Genomic DNA, 13,021 nt, shown 5'->3' on the forward strand with positions numbered 1-13,021 from the left:
ATCTCTACAGAAAATTTTAAAAATTAATTGAGGCCAGGCGTGTGGCTCATTCCTGTAATCCCAGTACTTTGGGAGGCAAGGCGGGCAGATTGCTTGAGCTCAGGAGTTCGAGACCAGCCTGGGCAACATGGCAAAACCCCAAGTCTACAAAAAATATAAAAATTAGGCAGGCGTGGTGGTACATACCTATAGTCCCAGCTGCTCGGGGGCTGAGGTGGGAGGATTGCTTGAGCCTAGGAGGTCAAGGCTGCAGGGAGCCAAGATCAAGTCACTGCACTCCCGCCTGGGCGACAGAGTGAGGCCTTGTCTCAAAAATGAAAATAAAATTATATTTTCTGTGTGAAGTTATTGTGACAGTGGTTGATTTTGGTAGATCTTGAAACATAAATCTTCAGAGGTTTGTTTGGCACTAAAGAGCTGACCTTCTCTAGATAGGCTTATCAGTTAATTTACTACTTCCAGGTCACTTCTCACTCTCACCAAGCCACATTTTTCCAACAACAGAACAAGCTATAGCTTAGAAATACAAAACACAGCCGGGCACGCTGGCTCATGGTGGCTAACACTTTGGGAAGCTGACGTGGGCAGCTTACTTGAGGTCAGGACATCAAGACCAGCCTGGCCAACATGGTGAAACCCTGTCTCTACTAAAAATAGAAAAATTAGCCAGGCGTTGCGGTGTGTCCCTGTAATTCCAGTTACCTGGGAGGCTGAGGCAGGAGAAACACTGGAACCTGGGAGGTGGAGGTTGTAGTGAGCAGAGATCGCACCACTGCACTCCAGACTGGGTGACAGAGTGAGGCGCCGTCTCAAAAAAAATAAAAAAAAAATTCAAAACACACACACAGACCAAATAGTTTCTCGTGGTAAAGGCAGAGAATAGGTTGTGTTGACTTGGCATACCTCACAGTTTGGGGAACCCTCTATCTAAAATAAAATACCCTCATGATTTAGGCAACTTCTGTTCATTGAAACTTGACTGCTTAATGGTTTTTTTCTTCTTAATTTTATAGAGGTCATTGAAAGCTGCAGTGAGTTTAAAACAAATGTTATCTGATTTGAAATTTTAGGAGGGGGTGCCTGAGGAGACTGATGACTTCGGGGAGTTTCGGATGAGGGTATCAGACCTGGTAAAGGACTTGATTTTCTTGATAGGGTCTATGGAGTGTTTTGCTCAGGTAAGCCTATTTGGAGATTGTTTCCAGTTTTACTGGTCACCTTAATTGTGTTCACTTCTGTGTCTTCTGTGAATGTTCCATCTTATTTCTTCAATCTTAGTGGCTGAATGAGATAATAGATATGCAAGTGCCTAGCACACTGCCTGGCATATAGTAGCTATGTTTATTTAACATTTTACAAGTCAGTTGCAGTTTATGGATGATTTGGTTATGGTTTACTCTCTATGCTTGCAATGATTGCTGTTCCACTTGTACAGCTGGAATAGAAGATCATAGATAAGCATTAAAGCCTCTAGGATACTTATAGGGAATCTGGACCTAGCCAGGAACAATAGGCAAGTGTTTCTACTTTAGTAATTACATACCAACTCCTGGTAACTCTTTTAGTTATTTGGCATTATCTTTGTCCACACTTATGGTTAGATTCCTGTGCAGTTTCATCCCAGAGGTGACTATGCTAGAGTAGAAGATTCATAGTCCAGAGGTTTTCCTGACAATCAGTGAGTAACATTTTACCTTATAAGGTTACAGTCATCGTCATTCCATATCACTTAACATTAGTATAATTTCAGGCAGTTTTCATATTGCTGGATTATACTCTAATGAGCTCTGAAATACTACTTTGGAAGCTTTATCATAGCAATACTGAAGTAACCTAAATTTTTTTTTTTTTTTTTTTTTGGTAATTCAGTCATTTGTTGTATATTTGGGAGTCATACAATCTAAAAAATGTTAATAACAGTATAACTGTTTTCATTATATTAAGCAAAGCATGCTTACTGACCCATCTGTGAAGAGCTGGGGATTCTTAGAAAGCCACTTAAATGAGATCCCTGGATCTTAGACAGATGACCTGTGCTCAGATTTCAGCTCTTCTCTCTTTAGCTCTATGGCTTTGAGAAATCCTTTGATCTTCTCAATCCTTTGACTTAATTTACAAATTTATGTAAATTATCAATGCTGTTCAAGATACAGTCTGTGAAACACCACCCCATGAGATGTTTTTTGCCAAAAAAAAGTTATATCATTAATTAAAATTAGGAAATGGTATAAATAGTATATTAAAGGCTCTATGAAGTTGTATAACAAGAGAGCTGTTTAATTTTGCCTTCCCTAGCAGTGTCTGTTATTTGACTGTAAAATATTAGTTAGTCACGTTCTGTAGGTGGATATAATCTGGGAAATTCTGGACCAGAACATCTCAGAGTATTCTGCTAGGTGTACCTTTTTTAAAAAAATTAATTCTGCTTGGATACAGTATTGTGATAGGTGCTTCTAAACAGCTGCTTTTTAGGAATTCAGTCAGTACTACCAGTGCTGATGCAGACAAGTAGTTAAAACAATAGAAATGTAAAGCCAATACATATATAGAGGATTTACATTGTATCTCTATTTTAAGTGTGTTTATGTATTTATCAGTTATTATCAGGACCAGGAAAAGACACTCATGTACAGTGTTTTGTTTTTCTCATAGTAGTCGTTTTCTGGGGGCAGATGATAATTTTGATAAACTCTTGGGAGTCTAAATGGGTTTATTTCAAATATTAAAATAGTTATTCCTAGTTAGTAATGATGTAAAAAAAATGAAAATAATATTCTCATCTGGCTTGAGAGATAATTAGATTTAGAAACAAGGAGCAGGATTTACTTTAACTGGATTTTTTGTTTTGTTTGTTTTGGCATTCTGTTTTCCTTTTAATGGATCCATAATCCACCTCTTCTTCTCTAGTTATATTCTACTCTGAAAGAAGGCAACCCACCCTGGGAGGTGACAGAAGCGGTTCTCTTTATCATGGCTGCTATAGCAAAGAGTGTTGATCCGTGAGTGTCTCATAAGTCTTTTGCTGGGAACTCTAAATATCAAGAGGAAGGAAAATTACACTATTTTTTTTCCTTATATGGTATATACCTGAGACTTTTCGAACTTCTTACTTCTGTTGTGCTGTCTAGTCTTCTGACTTCTAGAGTCTAGTCCAGGGTCGCCTGAATTGCTGATACCATGTTTTAACAACATTTCCTAGAGTTGAAATTATTTTATTCTTGATGCTAGGAATAGAATGCTGATTTATTTTTCCAACTGAGGCTCCCTTGTGAAAGTTGGTATGGTAAAGAATTTGTTAGACTGTTTAATTGTTGGTATTTGCTTAAAAGCAATTGAATAGACACTAATTTGGGTTTTCTGCTTTTGTGACCTTGGGTAAGTTATCCTTACAAAATTAATTACATTGTTTTGAGTTTCAGAGAGGCAAGGCCTAGGCACCTTTCCACCTGAAAGAGCCAGATCTAAAGGGCAGTTACCGTTTTTGTTATTGCCATTGAAAAATTTCAGATTAAATCCCAGCACTTTGGGAGGCCGAGGTGGGCGGATCACAAGGTCAGGAGATCGAGACCATGGTGAAACCCCGTCTCTACTAAAAATAGAAAAAATTAGCCGGGCGCAGGGGCGGGCGCCTGTAGTCCCAGCTACTCGGGAGGCTGAGGCAGGAGAATGGCGTGAACCCGGGAGGCGGAGCTTGCAGTGAGCCGAGATTGCGCCACTGCACTCCAGCCTGGGCGACAGAGCGAGACTCCGTCTCAAAAAAAAAAGAAAAATTTCAGATTATTCAAATTTTACTTCTAATTGCATAGAAATTCTATTTATGGTATGAAGCCCTAGAGACAGAATTTACTTTGTGCCATGAGTATATAAATCGATGTTAATATCTGCCACGCTGAATTGTGACGTGATACCTGCAGTCAAGCTCTATATTCAGTCTTGATTGGAGAGATGGTTAAGGCAGGTATTTATAAAAAGCACAGTGCTTCTTTCTTAGCTGCCTTTCAGGGCCTCGTCAATGGGATATTGTTTCTAATCCAGTAAATATTCAAGGAGGTTGAATAGGTTTATTTTTCTCTATTAAGAAGTCCTGGTCCTTAATTATATACCACACTATTTACTCTTAAACCCATTTTGGTGTCATTTTGAACCTTCTGTGACAAGTCTGAAGCTTATTAAAATCATTAATATTCTAACTAATATGTCTTGGTTTGAAAAATGATGCCTAGATAGTCTTCATTAATTGATTTAGTGTCCCTAGGAAACATAAGGTATAAATGAGAGATTCGATATATTTTTTTGTTTATCTGCATTTCAAGCCAACTGCATGATTATAATTTTTTAGTGCATATAAAAGGACTTAATAGTCTAGCTTATCAGCAGAGGGTGGTCTTGCTCTAATCCAGGATATTATTTACATTTTAAACATCTTTCATTTCTGGATTAAGTTCTGCCACTTTGGGGGCATCCTCCACTCTACTCAAAAGCGTTTAGCCAGTATATTTTGTCGGGGGCAGAGGGAGAAGGAGAGGGAACAGATAAACTCATGGAGCTGTGGAAAGTGTTTGGTTAACTTTAGTTTTCCCTCATGTTCCAAATCGGGGCAACTTAATCTATTCCTGCAGCTTGTTTTCTTGTTCTTTCAGTTAGTGAGCTGGCTACCCATACTTACCTGTTCTTAAAGTTTCCAATATCCAGGTGTAGGAAATCTTTGGAGAATAACAACAAAGAGTGGTCTATCAGAATTATTCATTCATCTGTTTAGCCATTCAGCAATATTTATTGAGTGCCCACTATGTGCCAGGCACTGTTCTAGGTGCTGCAGCTATAGGATGAAATAAAATAGATTCTTTAAAAGAAGACATTCATCCACAGTAAATGTCTGCCTCTCCAGCTTGATGTGTCTTTAGACACTTTACTGGCATTCAGAATATTAAGGAGCAGTATGCTTTTCCTGAAACAATATCTTTCATTTCTATCTTTTCCTCTTTTTTGAGGATTTGAAAATCTTCCATAACAAATACCAAGTACTTTTATTTTAATAGTTATTTAGAAAGAAGCTCTTTAGCAATGCTGTGTGTCATCACAGCCTGTTATTTGGCCAGAATATAACCTCTGAAATCAGTAACTGTGAGTACTTACCACCTATACTCAGGGAGAACAATCCAACACTTGTGGAAGTCCTAGAAGGAGTTGTCCGCCTCCCAGAGACTGTACATACGGCTGTGCGATACACCAGCATTGAATTGGTTGGAGAGATGAGTGAAGTCGTTGATCGAAATCCTCAGTTCCTTGGTATGTGTAATCTCTCTCGTCTGCCACTTCTTAACTTGTCATTTTTCTGATTTTTCTTCTCATCTCTTACTTTTGCTTGAGTTTTCCTTTCTGTTTTTTTAACACGAGAGTGTTTATAGAAACTGAGAGTAAACAATATGTTGTAAGTTAGTGCTTAGTTGATGTAACACTTATAATCTGATCTGGGAGAAAGACCTTTGAAAGATTAGATCTACAGATAGGGAAACACTGAACAGTTTGCTTCTAGTACTCTGTTTAAGCATGAACATTTCTGTCTCTGTTAGTCTTTGGCTTATGCTAATCAGACTCTCTTATAGTTTTAACATACTAGAAGCTACTAAAGGACCAAAGCAAAGGAGGTAATTTTTCACTTGTAATACATGCTTCATTTAAAAACCAAGAATTATTATTCCAAACTAAATAACTGCAAATTAAAATGAAGACTGTTGTATAGCCTCTGGCTGTCCTTTTTTTTTTTTTTTTTATTTTATTATTATTATACTTTAAGTTCTAGGGTACATGTGCATAACGCGCAGGTTTGTTACATATGTATACTTGTGCCATGTTGGTGTGCTGCACCCATCAACTCGTCAGCACCCATCAACTCATCATTTACATCAGGTATAACTCCCAATGCAATCCCTCCCCCCTACGCCCTCCCCATGATAAGCCCCGGTGTGTGATGTTCCCCTTCCCGAGTCCAAGTGATCTCATTGTTCAGTTCCCACCTATGAGTGAGAACATGCGGTGTTTGGTTTGGCTGTCCTTATTGACTTGAAAAAATAACTAAAGATCATAAGTAACAACTTTAGAATTGAAGGTAAAGTTGGAAATCATTTATTGTAACCTCCTCATTTTACAGACAAGGAAACTGAGGCCCAAAGAGACGAAATAACTTATCCAGGGTAATATATATCAAGCCCTGACATTTAAGAGGGATACATTCTGAGAATTTTAGGAATGCCAAAATTTGTGATTAGTATTAAATCATTCAGGTTGATATGTTTCCTATGTATATCTTTATTATTGCCTTTTTACTTGATTTTATTTTACGTATCTGTTTTTAGTGACTGAAACACATGCTTAAAAGAGTGAATGTGTTCTTTGTTTCTATACATTGAGCTGCTTTCTAAGTTCAACGTACTGTTTCTTTTTGTTTGTTTTTGTTTCTTTTTTTGTTTTGAGACGGAGTCTTGCTGTGTTGCCTAGGCTGGAATGCAGTGGCCCGATCTTGGCTCGCTGCAACCTCCACCTCCCAGGTTCAAGTGATTCTCTTGCCTCAGCCTCCCAAGTAGCTGGGATTACAAGTGTGTGCCACCATGCCTGCTAATTTTTGTATTTTTAGTGGTGACAGGGTTTCACTATATTGACCAAGCTGATCTCAAACTCCTGACCACAAGTAATCTGCCCGCCTCAGCCTCCCAAAGTGCTAGGATTAGAGGCGTGAGCCACCACACCTGGCCCAGCGTACTATTTCCAAGTGATTTCAAAATGACTGTTTTTTAGTTCTTAGATTTCTGCACTTTATCTGGCTCAACATTTGGCTTTCTTTTCTGAACCATTTTTCCACCAAGGAACAGTAGATTTGTTTGTTTGTTTTAATACTTCAGTTAATGTCCAGAAAGCAGCAAATCTAGGTTGACTTGCAGACTCTTATCAAAAGATTTATAATTCAGTGCCACCTTCCAGTATCTCATTCAGATTTGTGCCTCAGCAGTAGACAAATTGCTCTATGTTCATATTCCGAATAGTCAAAACTACAAATACCCAATTTGGGAGTCACAGAAGTCTACAGTATTAGAGTTGCTTGGGGTAGCTTCTAGATTCTAGGTCTTTTGATTCCTAGACTAAACAGAGTGAGGTTTTGGTTTTGTTTTTTTCTTTTTGGTAAAGGTAGGCAGATTGTGCTGAGTTTGGACATCGTATTGATCATTAGACTAGAAATGGACATAATGGTTTTAAATGGGCTTTAAGACATTATTCTTGGTCAGGCACAGTGGCTCATGCCTGTAATCCCAGCATTTTGGGAGGCTGAGGCGAGAGGATCATCTGAGTTCAGGAGTTCGAGACCAACCTGGCCAACAGGCGAAACCCTGTCTCTACTCAAAATACAAGAAAATTAGCCAGGCTTGGTGGCACATGCCTGTAATCCCAGCTAGTCAGGAGGCTGAGGCAGGGAGAATTGCTTGAACCCAGGAGCGGGAGGTTGCAGTGAGCCAAGACTGCGCCACTGCACTCCAGCCTGGGTGACTGAGCGAGACTCATCTCAAAAAAAAAAAGAAAAAAAAATAGATGTTATTCTTTTGATTCTTTCCACTTTTTCACAGTTTCCTACAAGGTCAATATAAAGTACTCACAATGACCTTTAAAAATATATGGTTTTTTGCTCAGGCGTGGTGGCTCTCAGTGGTAATCCCAGCACTTTGGGAGACTGAGGCAGGCGAATCACTTGAGGCCAGGAGTTTGAGACCAGCCTGGCCAACGTGGTGAAACAATCATCTCTACTAATAATACAAAAATTAACCGGGCTTGACGCATGCCTGTAGTCCCAGCTACTCAGGAGGCTGAGGCAGGATAATTGCTTGAACCCGCGAGATGGAGGTTGCAGTGAGCTGAGATCGCGCCACTGTACTCCAGCCTGTGGGATAGACTGAGGCTCTGTCCCCAAAAATAATATATGGCTTTTCTAAGGTTTTTTTTCCCTATAGAAAAACATTCTGATTTTTTATAAAAGAAGGTAAAAAGATGAGTAGAATTAGCTCTATAGAAATTCAACTTTATAATAAACTTTCTTGGAACACTTATATTTGGCAAAATTAAAACATAGTGAATTAATTCATCTAGAAGTGCTAAAGATTCATCTGCCTATTTTTAAGGCCTTTTGTAACTAGAAAGAAGCAAGTATAAAAGTTTCAGCTTTAGACAGCTATCCTTGTCCTGATTCATATAGACTGTTTTACCAAGTAATTCATCTCTCGGTATAATTGTAACTCCCTGAGCTTTGCATTCTTTCTTACATCACCATATTCTTAATACCTGGATTGCCATATATGCTCTTAAGTCAGTGGTTTACAAACTGCTCTGTGAATCCCTGGGAGTTATGTTGACTGCCATGAGGGAAGAAATGGAAGACGAAATAGCTGGGGCTCAGGGCCTGTTGATAATATGTAAGTGAGATCAGCTCCATTTTTATGTGTTTTATTTATTGTGGTTCTGAACACATTTCACTTTTTAAAAGGGTTCTTTTGCTTTGAAAAAAGAAAAGCAAGTATACCTCTGTTCTAACAAACTAGAAGTTTTCCTTTAGTTTCAGATATGTAATCTCTACTTGGCTTTTCTTCTTAGACCCTGTGTTGGGCTATTTGATGAAAGGCCTATGTGAAAAGCCCCTGGCTTCTGCTGCAGCCAAAGCCATTCATAACATTTGCTCTGTCTGCCGAGATCACATGGCTCAGCACTTTAATGGACTCCTGGAGATTGCCCGTTCCCTTGATTCCTTCCTGTTGTCTCCAGAAGCTGCTGTGGGCTTGCTAAAAGGTATTTACTTGATGTTAACCACTAATAGTCACCTCAAAGCCACTACTTGGGGTAATCTTACATCTGTCATATTCCAATTTTTTCAGTTGCAATGGGCTTAGTGATAAGAATTTATGAGATGGGGAAGGTGGCTTTTCCACTAGAGGGGATAGTGTTGACTATATGTACATGCATTCTTTTCTTGGACTATCTTAAGGCAATATGATTAATTAATACTACTTGTAGTATGTATAGCACAGACCTAGATTTGGGTAGAGACAACATATTCAAACTAAACATGGCTGCTTTTTAAGTTGGAAGAATAAAAAGGGAGACCAAAGAGGTATTGCCATACCAAAGAGGTAAGTGGGAGTTGAAAGGTAGTATACATGGATCAGTGCCATGAGTAGAAGTCAGGGGTGCTGGTCTCTTAGCAGCCTTTAACCATTACTGATCAGCTCAGTGATTCTCTATCCAGAGCAGCCATTGTGATAAGGCTCAGACTTAATAGAAGAAATAGAGCTATTAAGGCTAGGGGAAAAGACTTAGACCAGCCTTTAAGCATGGTGGCTATTTTTAAATATTTGGAAGATGGTCTTATAAAAGAAGGATCATATTTATTTTATGAGTAGTCACTTGTCAGCCATTTATACGGAAGCATATACTGGCTCTAGGAAGAAAACACTTTCTAACCATACTTTCCGAACACAGATTGGAGTGCCTTGTAAGGTAATGAAATTCTTATCACTGGTAAATTAGAGAGGATTGAGGTATATTAAAGGATTGGGTAAAATAACCTGTGTAGTATCTTCTAAGCCTCTGTGACTTGTTAAACAATTAGCCTTGGCAAGATTAGATGGCCTTATTTGTGAATTCTGTCCTTTGTCATTCATATGACCAGATTCCTTACCAGCTAGTGTGACTGTGCTTTTTTATATCAGATTTTCTTTTTGTGCCTTGGGTTTTTGTTGTTTCCCTTCATAGGTACAGGTAAATCAGAGTCAAATATTCTTGTCATTTTCTAGTGGAATTTAACCTTGATATTGAAGTGATGTCTTACCTATAGTGCAACGTGGCCTCCCAAATTTCAGTGGTATCTAATAGATGTAGAAAATGGTTTTCAATTTTATTTATTTATTTATTTATTTATTTTAGAGACAGGGTCTTGCTTGTTGCCAGGCTGGGATGCAGTAGCAGATCATAGCTCACTATAACTTTGAACCCCTAGACTCAAGTGATCCTCCTGTCTCAGCTTCCCAAGTGGCAAGGACTACAGGTGCACACCACTATGCTCAGCTAATCTTTTAAATTTTTAATAGAGACAGGGTCTTGCTATATAGCCCAGGCTGGTCTTGAACTCCTGGCTTCAAGTGATCCTCCCGCCTTGACCCCACAAAGTGCTCAGATACCAGGCATGAGCCACCATGCCTGGCAACTTTTTAAAGTAACATACTTTTCTATAGGAATTAATTAAAAGGAAAATCATGCTGAAATTAGGCTTTTCCCTCCTAGTTTTAAAGAAAAGTCGTGGAGCTTGCAGTGAGCCAAGATCATGCCACTGCACTCCAGCCTGGGCAACAGAGCAAGACTCCATCTCAAAAAAAAAAAAAAAAAAAGTCTAACTCATTTATGGCTTATAGAAGGCCAGGAAGATTCACTCTGGTTTTTTTATTCAAATTTGAAGGTAGAGGGATAAATTACTGTTCTGTTGAATGAAACTTAGGGGGAAAAAAAATTATATTCAAGGTGTCTCTTGACCTAGAAGGGACCTAGGCTACAATATGTAATCCTTTGGATTTGGGGAAGGTGTTTCAGCAGTTGGTTGGGATAGAATGGGGATTGCAGCAAGAGGGAGGCTGAGTGGGAAGGGTCTGGACCTTCTGTCTCCACTTGAACCTAACTGCCTCTGTTGTTTTTTGTTTTAGGTAGTTCTAAGTCAAGATTTATTTAGGAGGGAAAAAGAAGGGGGCAGGAGGCTTTTGTAACTTTTTTTTTTAAAAAAAGAAAGGCAAATTTAACTGTTACTTCGCTGTTCAAGTCACTTATTTCATAAAGAAACTGAAGCCCAGAGAAAATGTCTCTTACAACCTCACAGAGAGTGTTATGGTGTAAGAGTGAAATCTCTAATTTCAGCCCATTCTTCTAAAAGCATTATGTCAGAATTTCTCTTATGATAAGAATTGCCGGAAGTACTTATCAAAAATAAAGACTCTCTTTGACCCACTAAATCAGCATCTCTGGGAAGTCTGAGAAATATTACACTGTGGTTATACATTTTAAAATAGCTTTGCCCTTGGCTTTGTGAAGGAGATTTTAAAAGTCTTTGACAAATATTAACTTCAGTTGTAAGTGTTAGTCAGTCTTAGCCTTCTGAGCCAAATAAAGAAAAAAACAACTGTAAATAACAAAGTGTTATAATTTTAAAAAACAATGCTGATCTTTTTAAAAGAATGGAACCAAACCAGTTCGCTTTTTCTGTTCATTGATATGATGTAGACCGGTTGAGTTACCTCAATTTAGCGTTTATTTTTCATTTGTATCTTCCTTTGTTTTTCAGGGACGGCACTTGTCCTAGCCCGATTACCTTTGGATAAGATTACTGAATGTCTTAGTGAACTATGTTCTGTTCAGGTTATGGCATTGAAAAAGGTAAGTCCAGTTAAGGAAGGTGTGAAACAAATATAAGGTGTTTACATGTTAAAAATGAAAAGACAAAATTACTTATTTACAGATCTTTTATCTATCTAGAAAACCCAAGAAAATGCACTAAGAATTTATTAAAATTAATAATGCTATCAAAGTAACTGCATACAAGAAATAAGTATTTCAGAATTAATAGATTCTCACTATATCAGTGTTAACGCAAAAACCAAATTTTATAAAATGTTTTAAAGAGGTTTGTCCTGAGCCAGTATGAGTGACCACAGCCCAGGAAAACCCAGTCTTGAGGAGTTCTGGGAAAGTGTGCTTGAGGTGGTGGGATTGTGGTTTGGTTTTATGTATTTCAGGGATGCAGGAGTTACAGGCAAATACATAAATCAAAATACGGAAGGTATACATTGGTTTGGTCTAAAAAGATGGGCTGTCTTGAAGTGGGGGCTTACAAGTCATAAGTGGATTCAGAGATTCTTTAATCTGCAGTTGGTTAAAGGAACAAAAAGCTTGGGGCTAGCAGAAAGGAATGTTTAAGTTAAGGGTGCTGTGTCAGAGTCAACTATAACTTTGACAGTTTAATAAGATTGATGGGCTATAGATGTGACTTAACTCTTGCCTTGTGTGGCCTCAGATCTTGTTTGTAATTTACTGTCTTATTGCCACAAGGAGTCTTTGATCAGCCGGGCGTGGTGGCTCATGCCTGTAATCCCAGCACTTTGGAGGCCGAGGCAGGTGGATCATTTGAGGTCAGGAGTTGAAGATAAGCCTGACCAACATGGTGAAACCCTGGTCTCTACTAAAAATACAAAAAATTAGCCAGGTGTGGTAATGCACACTTGTAATCTCAGCTACTCGGGAGGCTGAGGCAGGAGAATCTCTTGAACCTGGGAAGTGGAAGTTGCAGTGAACCGAAATCGTGCCATTGTACTCCAACCTGGGTGGCAGAGCAAGAATCCATCTCAAATAAAAAAGGTCTTTGATCAGTCTTACGATCTCCATTTAACATTAATGCTGGCCACTTGTTCCTAAACTCCAAAAGATAGGGAGTATAACAAAAACCTATCTGACCTCCCGTCCCATCATGGCTGAGAGCTCCATTTTTAAGGTTTCTCTGGAGTCCCCTTGGTAACAGGAAGGGCCTGTTCGGTTGGTGGGAGACTTAGGATTTTATTTTTAGTTTACACTGGTAATCATCAGTTAGAAAATGTAATGGGAAAAGAATTCATTCAAGTTAGCAGTCAACGTCAGAACCTACCATGTTTCCTTAAAAGATATTTTAAAGATGTCAACTCTTCTCCAGTTATAGTTATAGTACAACAATTGTAGGCATACCAGTGGGATTTTTAGAACTTGATAAAATAATTCTGTAGTTCATCTCTGATGATTTACTTATGGGAATATCTAAGAAATTTTAGGAAAGAAGAGTAAGAGACAATTCGCTTAAAATATATTATAAAGCTATAATAATTGTAAAGCTTTATAATATAAAGCTAAATATATAATCTTTTACGTACTGTGTAACATAACATATATACAATCTATTATATAATTATATAATATA

The 13,021-nt window shown here is 38.3% G+C and overlaps 1 protein-coding gene across 2 annotated transcripts in view; it reads left to right on the forward strand.

Annotated features, from left to right (window-relative positions):
- TNPO3 (transportin 3) overlaps nucleotides 1–13,021 on the forward strand; it is a 101,869-nt gene that overhangs the window by 59,762 nt on the left and 29,086 nt on the right. For both annotated transcript variants that reach the window (XM_050782518.1, XM_050782519.1), the window contains exons 9-13: nucleotides 1,071–1,178; nucleotides 2,908–2,999; nucleotides 5,150–5,289; nucleotides 8,635–8,826; nucleotides 11,363–11,454. In XM_050782518.1, the coding sequence (XP_050638475.1) occupies nucleotides 1,071–1,178; nucleotides 2,908–2,999; nucleotides 5,150–5,289; nucleotides 8,635–8,826; nucleotides 11,363–11,454 (624 nt within the window). The remainder of the gene's footprint in view (nucleotides 1–1,070; nucleotides 1,179–2,907; nucleotides 3,000–5,149; nucleotides 5,290–8,634; nucleotides 8,827–11,362; nucleotides 11,455–13,021) is intronic.

The sequence above is a fragment of the Macaca thibetana genome, chromosome 3 (genome assembly GCF_024542745.1).
Source record: "Macaca thibetana thibetana isolate TM-01 chromosome 3, ASM2454274v1, whole genome shotgun sequence".
Lineage (NCBI taxonomy): Eukaryota > Metazoa > Chordata > Mammalia > Primates > Cercopithecidae > Macaca > Macaca thibetana.